Here is an 8950-nt window from a genome sequence, read left to right on the forward strand (position 1 = left end):
GCCAGCTCCACTCCCACGTCTCTGTGCGCCCACTGCCCAGCCAGTAGGACTTCTGCAGTGGGAAGTACCAGGGCCGGGGCAGCCCGTACATGCCTAGGGGTGGGGGGAGCGGAAGGGAGGCTGACCCAGGGCCTGGAGTTGCTGTCCCTCCACTCAGGGAACCACACACCCTCTCCCTTCCCCCTCCAAAGAGTCAGCTGGTACCTGGGTGCACGGCCTCAATGTACCACGTGAGCACGCCATAGACGGCCGCGTCTACGATCAGCATGGTGACCGCCAGGAGCAGGTTGAAGTCATCGCCTTCCACAGGTGACTGGCTGAATGTGTGCCACTGGATGCCCACGCCGGCCACCTCGTACAGGGCAAAGTACTTGGAGCCCAGGCCGAAGGCTGTCGTGGACATCAGGGACTGCGGGGACAGTGGTGTCAGCGGGGGAAGGAGGCTGGACCCCACTCCCACCGCAACCACCCATGACCCTCACCGCAATGCACTTCTCAAAGGCGGTAATCTTGTCGTGGGCCACCTCCTCGCGGATCGCCACGTACATGTAGGGCACGTAGCTCAGGAAGTAGATGATGCCGCCGCAAGCCGAGGCCAGCTTGGCCTTGGAGTACAGCACAGACACCAGGAAGCTGGGGCGGGGGGTCACGGGCCATCAGCCACACCGGACCCTTGGCGCAGAGCCCGAAGCCCTCCCTGCACGTCCCTCCTGGGGTACAGAGCAGCTCCAAGCGGGGTGTGTGTTTCTGGGTGAATCCAAGGGATACTCTGCCAGGGCCCAAGCGAGGCTCCCTCCCAGCCTGCTGCCAGCCGCACGGCGCTCACCAAAACATGATGGTGGCCACGGCGTAGACGGCCAGGAAGAGCCAGATGATGAGCACGTGGCTGTGCATGAGGACCTGGCCGTACTTGAGGATGGCCGTGAGCGCCGTCACGGAGATGGACAGCTGCACGAAGCCGGTGATGAACCAGGCCACCCAGTGCACCGCGTTGTTCAGGCCCATGGTCTTCATCACCTGTGGGCATGGGCAGCGGGCTGGGGCAGGAGGCCTCAGCACTTGGGACGGGACACCAGGAAGGAGCGACTGGCCTCCGCCCTGCCAGCCAGGCCCCGGGGAGGGACAGGTGCCCGCAGCCTCCCCTCTGCCCATTCCTCCCCCACCTCTGCCCCCCTCAGTCCCCCCACCCCGGCACCCCCACCTCCTTCAGCCGGTGCTCCTTCTCTGCTACAATGTGCTGGATGGTCATGGCCACCGAGTAGACCCAGGAAATCACCATGCAGAGTGGCATCATGTGCTCGATGACAAACAGGAAGCTGGGGACGGGGCAGCGGCGTGAGGGGAGGGGCTCAGCCTGAGCCCAGCCCCCAGTCCCCCCCACACTCACTCGTCTCGCGTGTAGCAGGGGTAGGGGAACATCTGTACGTAGTTGCCGGGCTCCACCACGTCGTGCCCCACGAAGGTGTTGATGATGGCGCGTTCCATCATGTCTGCGGGCAGGAGTGGTCAGCCGTGGGGAGGGGCGGCCGGGCCCTACCCCCGCAGCCCCAGGAGCGGCCCTCACCCTGGATCCAGGCGGCCGACTGGGAAGTAAGCGGCCGCGTGTTGGGCCCCGGCCGCCAATGGAGGCGGTCCACCGTTGGTTTCTCGGTGAAGCTGGAGTTTTGCGGATCTTATAGTGCCGTGGGGCGGCAGGAGCCGTCCTTGCGAGGTCTGGAAGATTACGCCTGGGGACACGAGGGCAGGTGGAGGGCCAGAGCGGGGAGGGGGACGGGGGCTAGGGGCATGAAGGGAGGGAGGGGCAGGGGCACAAGGGGCGGGGCCGTTGGGGGCGGGGCTAGGGAGTGAGGGCCGGGGCCTGGGTTGGAGATCAGGGAAGGGGCGGAGCGTGAAGGAGAGGGCAGGACCAGGGGCTGGGCCCGTGCTGGGGAGTGAGGGGCGGGGCCGGGGAGGAGGGGGGGGGGCCGGGGTTGGAGATCAGGGAAGGGTTGGGCGTGAAGCAGGGGGCAGGACCAGGGGCTGGAGCAGGGAGGAGGTGGGGCCAAGGTGGGGTGAAGGTGAAGAAGGGAAGCCGCACAGGTGGCAGGTAAAGTGGTAGGGGAGGGCTGTGATGGAGAGAGACTGGAGGCTGGGGCTGGATGGGGGGAGAGGCAGAAGAGCAGGGGTTAGGGGGACCAGCTCACTGGCGAACACGGTGACATTGTCCTGGTAGGCCTGGTTGAGGGTATAGTTGACGATGCTCTCTTCGTCGGGAAAACCCTTGAAGATGTCCAGCACAGGTGGCAGGTAAAGTGGTAGGGGAGGGCTGTGATGGAGAGAGACTGGAGGCTGGGGCTGGATGGGGGGAGAGGCAGAAGAGCAGGGGTTAGGGGGACCAGCTCACTGGCGAACACGGTGACATTGTCCTGGTAGGCCTGGTTGAGGGTATAGTTGACGATGCTCTCTTCGTCGGGAAAACCCTTGAAGATGTCCACACTCACCTGGGGGAGAGGTATCGTTGGAGCCGGCCCTGGGCACCAGCGGAGCCCGTGGGGCTCGCCCACCCCACCTTGGACATGAACTGGATCCAGCCGCAGGCCGCGTTGTCGATGGTGTCCAGCTGCTGCAGGAGGACCGAGCCATTGGGCAGGGAGAAGTTGTCCTGACGCAGGGCAGGCGGCAGCTCCTCCAGGGACAGGTTCAGGGCTTCGGGGTGCAGCCGCAGCTCTGTCACATACTGGGGAGGAAGGATGGGCTCGGAGGGTGGCCCAGGACACGGGCCCCGCCCCCACTCCCACCCGGCGCCCCCGGCACCTGCTGCAGCCAGTGGAGATGCTGCCGCAGCCGGCCCTGCTCCAGGAAGCTGCGGATCTCCGCGGAGATGTTGAGCCACACCTGGGCGTAGTGGGTCACATTGCCTACAAAGGCAAAGGTCTCGTTGGCCTGCAGAGGGTGAGGGCATGGGTCATGGGGCTCGTGGGAAAATCCCAGCCAGCAAGGGGGTTCTCCACTCCTTTGTCTCCCCCCAGGCCGGTCCTCACCAACAGCCAATCTTGCTGTGGCCAGACTCCCACGGGCCCACTGGAAACCCTCCCCTCCCGGCCTTCCTGGAATGGACCCCATAGACCTGGCTCTGCCACAGCTCGCAGGGCAGCATGGCTTCCCACTTCCCCAATTCACCAGCTGTGCCTTCCCGGCTCCTCCATTGGGCCCTTCTCCACATGTCCCTCGAACAGCCCTGACACCTGGCCCTCCTCTCCCCCCACACTCATCCTAGAGATCCCTCCACAAGCTCTCCCCTTCCTGGGCCATTTCCAGCCCTAATTTATACTTCTCCCAGACAGGGCTTCTCCCCTGGAATGGCCACAGATATCTTGCCCTCAGCTGGCCCCATGTAGCCTGTTCTCTATCCAAAGCAGCGCTGCTGGCCCTGGCCATTCCCAGCCAGGCCAGGACTTTGCCCCTCACCAGCCCGTCCAGTGCACCCCCACAGGTGCCCCCAAGTGCCCCTGCACCTGGAACGTACCCCCCCCTCGGTCCGCCCCGACTCAGCCAAGCCAAAGCTCAAGTGCCAGGGCCGCAGCCCCCTCCCGTGACAGTTCTACTGACCCCAGTCTGCACAGGGGTCCCCCGCCTGCAGAGTCCCTCTGCCCAGCTCCTTCAGCTTCTGCCCCAGAAGCTCAAGCCCCCAACGCGCCAGACTGGCGAACCTTGAGGATGACGCGGTCTGCCTCAGAGCCCGCGGGCGCGTACAGGATCTTGGGATTGCTGGTCATAAGGTGCACGAGAAGGCCCAGGTTCCGCTGCTCCTTGCTCGTGAAGCCCAGCGAGCTCATGTTGCCCTGCCGCAGCGCCTCGGGCTCGATGGTGCTAGCGCGGGGGGCGGGGCGTTAGGGGCGGAGCTGGGGGTCTGCGATGGGGATCAGGGCGGGGTTCTGGGGTTGGAGGCGGGGCTTCACGAGCGGACAGGGCACAACCTCAGGATGAGGGTGGGGGGGCGTGGAGCCAGGATTCGGGGAGGGCGCCAGGTGCGTGGGGGGGTCAAAGCCCGCCTCGAGGTCAGCCCCGCCCCTACCTGTCTTCTTGCCCCTCCCCCGCCCACCTACCGGTTGTTGCCGCACAGGATGGGCTGCAGGCCAGCCCAGAGCTGCACGAAGGCGGAACACTGGCCCTGCAGCGCGTCGGAGGAGGCCGGAGCCGCAGCGGACGGGGCGCCCTCCTCCACCGTAGAGTTGGAGCTCGCGCCCCCCGCAGCCCCGGTGCCGTTGGCCGTCCTTCCTGGGCTGCCGGCTGGGGGCCCCGGCGCGCGGCGGGCGCAGGCGCCCCGGGGCAGCAGCAGGGCCAGGGCCGAGAGGACGTCCACGTCCTGCAGAACCTTTTGGGCGTCCAGCAGGTCTTCTAGCAGCGCCTGCAGCCGCTGCGGGGTTGGCGGCTGCTGCCGGGGAGCCGAGGCGTTGGGGGCGTCCAGGCCCAGCTGAGGGGAAATGGGGCACATGGGGAGATGCAGGCCCCGGAGAGGGAGCAGGGGCCGGGGACTGATGTGAAGGTCAGGGGTGGAGGACGAGGGCACAGGCTGGGATGAGAGTGGCTGAAGGGCAGGGGAGCACCGGCTAGGGGGAGGACGTGGGGCATAGCTCACTGGGGGGGTGTGGGACACCCAACCTACCCAACCACAGGCACACCCCACTCGCAGCTTTGGGCCCAAGGAGCCCCAGCATCTGCTCCAGCCCAGGCCGTGAACCCATGGGCCACCAGGCACGCAGGCAGGCCCTCACCTGCTGGGCAATCTTGGCTACATCCAGCTGGTTGTGGAGCTCAGCGGCCAGCCCAGAAAAGCGCTGGGCACGGGCTGCAGCCTGCCCACTGCAGACAGCATCCCGGTAGCCCTGCAGCACTGTCTGCTGACCCTGGGACACAGTGAGGATCCGGCCTAGCTCCCTGGAGCCCCATGTACATGTGAGTTGTTCCAGGAGGGCAGGGGCCAACAGCAGCTCCTGGGGGCGGGGTGCAGGGGAACAGCTGGGAAGGAACCTCAACCAAGAGGAAATGAAGGCCCTAGCCCAAGAAGGCCTCAGGTCTCCCCCTGCCCCACCCCCTGCGCCAGGTCTGAGATAGCCTGGGCGCTGTGATGGGCAGTGGGAGTGTGGGGGTGTGGACACACATCACTATCCTGCCTCCCCTCTCCCAATGCCAGCCACAGACTCCCAGGGACCTCCCTCAACCCTAGGAGAAGCTCGGAATTATCAAGGGGGCCCCTTTCTTCACCCTCTCAGGCAGAAACACCCATCCAGAGGCAGGCGGCGTGTTCCCATCCCACTAACAGGTCCTCTCACCTCCATCCGGAAGAGGGGATTGCTACCCAGGTGGCTCCAGGGCTCCTGACCCCTGGGGAGTCCTGTCCCCACATCTAGGGCAGGCGAAGGGCCAAAAAGCAGGTGATAGACCTGGGGTGTAGAGGGGGCGTGGATCAGGCCAGGGGGGGCCCCAGAGCCCCGCATCCCCCTCCTTGCTCTCCATTCCTACAAGCAGGGAAGGACAGAGAGGACTGCCCCAGGCCCGGCAGCCACCCCAAGAAGAGACACACGCTCGCCGGGCACGCCGGCCGCACCTCACCTCGGGCAGTTCCACCTGGGCAGTCAGGAGGGCCTGGGCCGTGCTGTTAGGTAGCGACAGATTCTGCACCAGGAAACGCCAGAGCTCCCGCGGGTCCCTGGCCACCGAGCCCAGAGAGAAGGAGGACACTGGACAGGCAGAAGGACGGCACTGAGGGCCAGCTGAGCCCAGGGTCAAGGCACCCGGAACAGATGCCGAGCTGAGGTGCCCACACCAGACTCAGCCACCACGGAGGGCAGCCTGGCTGGGTCCGCCTGGGCACATGTGCCCCAGGAACGCAGAGCAACGGCTCGGATGGAGGCCCCACGGCCAGAAGTGACCAAGCTGGGGTTTGACCAAGCTGACACCAGAGCTGGGGCCTCAAGCCCCCCAGCATAGGCACAGCCCACGCTGCCCAGGGCATACCTGTAGGTCTGTCCAAGTGGCTCTCCCAGGTGTCCGGGCCCGAGCGGAGAGCCTCCAGGTGCTGGCGCAGGGCTTCGAGTTCCGAGCCCAAGCTGGGCCGTGCCGGGTCAAATAGGTTGCCCTCCTCCACCACACGGCTGAGGCGCTCCAGCAGCTGAGTGACCCTGCACCACCATCGAGGTCAGCCACTGGCCTCTGCAGGGGGGCGGGGGGGGGAGGGAGGGGCAGGGGGACACTCACGTGGAGTTGGCGTACTGCAGGAAGCCAAACTCGTCTCGCTGGCCATCTGGACACAGAGACTGCATGACCGGCAGGATGCCAGCAGAGGTGAGAGGCGCTGCCGTGTAGAAAGCTGCAGGGGGGGCGGTCGGGGCAGGTGAGAGGGCCCAAGGGGCAGAGACAGGAGAGGACAGGGAAGGAGTCAAGAAAGGGGAGGGAGATGAAGACCAAATGGAGAAATTTAGAGAAAGTCAGGGAGGAAGAGCAGCTTCAGGCAGCAGACAGGGGGCAGAGGGCCAAGAGTTCTGGTGCAAATGACCCCAGAAGGTCAGAGGTCAAAGGGTGTCTGGCCATCCCTTCCCCACAACTCCCAGGGTGTCCTTCTTCCCTCAGCCAGCCAAGGCCAAAATGCCTGACACCGTCCCTAAGAATTCAGGTGTGTCACTGCCCACAGAGCCCAGCGGAGCAATTGGGGCCCCTCACTGGGCAGTGACCTCTGACCTCTCTGGCCAGTTGGTTAGCAGAGAGAATGCAGGAGCCCATGGGGGTCTGAGGGGAGAGCAGCCAGGTGACCCAGCCCCAGCCCTGCAAGGCAGGGCCAGGCGACCCCACAGAGAGATGGACACCCCCCCAGAAGCTTGACCGGGGAGCCACCGTGGCCCAGGCCCCCGTCGGTAGCCACCGCCCCCCATCCCCCAGTACGCCAGCTGTCTCTGACAGTGGGCAAGGGGTTCTGCGGGGACACGGCCAGGCCAGGAAAGGCTGTTAATGCAAGCAGGGGCGGGGCCTCTCACTTACAGACTGCATGCAGGCCCGGGAGGAGGACAAGAGACCATGCGGGGGAGGGGCAAAACAGAACAGAGGAGAACAGTGAGGAACGGCCGCCATGGCCAGCCCTGTCCTCAAGCCCAGCCAGGAGGAATAGTCAGGGACCACGCGGGGGAGCGGGCACACGGACCGCGCCAGGACAGCGTGGGAGCTGGGACACGTGTGTGGTCACGTGCACCAGGACAAGCACGCGTGATGCAGCGAGGGCTGCCTGCCCAACCCTGCCCGCCCAGCTGTGCCCTGGGCCCCCCATTCCCCCCGCCCCCCCACCCAAGGACACTCACCTTCCTTCACAGAGATGGTCGGTTTCTTCTGCCGAAGCCCCAGCAGAATGAAGAAGAGGACCAGAGGAATGAAGATCTCAAAGGCCAAGACCCACTGGAAAGGGTGGGCTGAGTAAGGCCACCAGCCCTGGGTAGCCTGGCCTCCCACACCAGCTGCCTGGGGCTGAACAGGACAGACCCGAGCCCTCTTCTCCCCAGACAGATAGATGTCTTCCTGGCAAGCATGGCCACCCCCGCCCAGCCTGCACCCCACATAGCCCCCACAGGGACCACAAAAGTTCAACCCAGGCCCTTCAGGGCCAACAGAGTTTGCCTCCCCTTTCTTCAAGGGCCTTTTCGGTGGGTGAGAGCGTGAGTGTTGTCTGGCCCAAGCAAATCCGCTCTCCCACGCCCCCAGCCCAGGTTCTGTGTGCCACAGTGATTTGCCAGCAGGGACAAACCAGTCATATTGTGGTCCACTTTGACCCATGAATCTGCCCAGCTCAGTTTCTCCTTCCCCATCTTCTCCTGCCTAGGATCTTGCAGGTGGTCTTGGGCCCCAGCTACAGCGCCCACACTCCCCCAGGGTCAGCCCTCCTCACTGTGACAGCACCATTACACTCCACGAAAGAGCCTAGGAGAACAAGGCCTGGATAAGGGATGGCATGACTCTAGCCCAGGGCTCTGCACCACCAGGAAAATCTGCTCAGCCGTCTGTCTGCCCCGAGCCCCTGAGGCACAGGCGCCTGCTTCTGCCCTGACCCCGTGCCCTCATCCCACATGGCTCAGGTGGGCTCGGCAGCCCTGCCTGCCCTGCCTGCGCTCCCACAACTCTTCTCTAGTCCCGGGACTGCTCCTGCTGGGAGTCCAGGCTGGACTGGACTGGACCCCCGGCTGGGCAGCAAGGTGAGCCCTGGCGGAACCTGCTCTGAGTGGGAAAGGAATGCCAGGGGCCCCAGAGCCCCAGGCTTCCCTCTGTTTCGCCTGGAAAACGGAAGGACTTGTCACCATCTGTGACACCGCCACCTCTCCTAGCTCAGGGAGGGAAGGTGGAAAGAGGACCTCGGGCCAGCTGCTCTGTGCCCCCCCCAGCCCAAAGACACACTCTGACCCTCACCCCCACCAGCTCTTCTCAGAGGACCAGGTTTCCTTCATCCTCACCCTCCCCCAAAACAGACTCCAGAGCCCCCACCCCAGTGGCACTCTGGCCCACGGCCCAGGCTCCCGGCCCCTGGCGTGGAACAGCGGCTGTTGTTTACCGTGCTCTGACAATAGCGCTCTGTGGTCTGGAACACCCCACTGTGTGTCCGCACCCCACGCCCGCCCCAGTCTGTGCCAGCCTCCACCCCCTCCCCGAGCCAGGATCCAGCCCAGGGCTAGCCAAGGAGGCACCATGGGCACCCACCAGGGCTAGGGACAGACACCTGTGCCACACGCACACACACACGGAGCCAGATGGCTGCACTCGATGCAGGAGGCCGGCGTCACGGCCAAGGTACCAGCCCCACCCACAGCCGCCCTGCCACTGGGCACCTCAACCGTGTGACTGCAGCAACAGGCCACGGCTACCTCCTCATCGCTATAGCAACGGCCGCACAGAGCTGCTGGGAGGAGGGAGGCCTGCTTGGCGGGCGGGCGGGCGG

The 8950-nt window shown here is 65.4% G+C and overlaps 1 protein-coding gene across 2 annotated transcripts in view; it reads right to left on the minus strand.

Annotated features, from left to right (window-relative positions):
- The window catches only part of ABCA2 (ATP binding cassette subfamily A member 2), a 22170-nt gene that overhangs the window by 10948 nt on the left and 2272 nt on the right, over positions 1-8950 (minus strand). Inside the window, exons 2-13 of one of the 2 annotated variants that reach the window (XM_040632239.1) lie at positions 7329-7422; positions 7015-7017; positions 6238-6349; positions 5998-6161; positions 5593-5720; positions 5313-5423; positions 4755-4973; positions 4086-4453; positions 3690-3849; positions 2794-2922; positions 2549-2716; positions 2384-2480 (exon numbers count right to left, since the gene is read on the minus strand). In XM_040632239.1, the coding sequence (XP_040488173.1) occupies positions 2384-2480; positions 2549-2716; positions 2794-2922; positions 3690-3849; positions 4086-4453; positions 4755-4973; positions 5313-5423; positions 5593-5720; positions 5998-6161; positions 6238-6349; positions 7015-7017; positions 7329-7422 (1753 nt within the window). Of the gene's footprint in view, positions 1-2383; positions 2481-2548; positions 2717-2793; positions 2923-3689; positions 3850-4085; positions 4454-4754; positions 4974-5312; positions 5424-5592; positions 5721-5997; positions 6162-6237; positions 6350-7014; positions 7018-7328; positions 7831-8950 lie in introns of those variants that run through there. The other variant, XM_040632240.1, reaches the window with a different exon arrangement.

The sequence above is a fragment of the Ursus maritimus genome, unplaced genomic scaffold (genome assembly GCF_017311325.1).
Source record: "Ursus maritimus isolate PB19 unplaced genomic scaffold, ASM1731132v1 scaffold_17, whole genome shotgun sequence".
Lineage (NCBI taxonomy): Eukaryota > Metazoa > Chordata > Mammalia > Carnivora > Ursidae > Ursus > Ursus maritimus.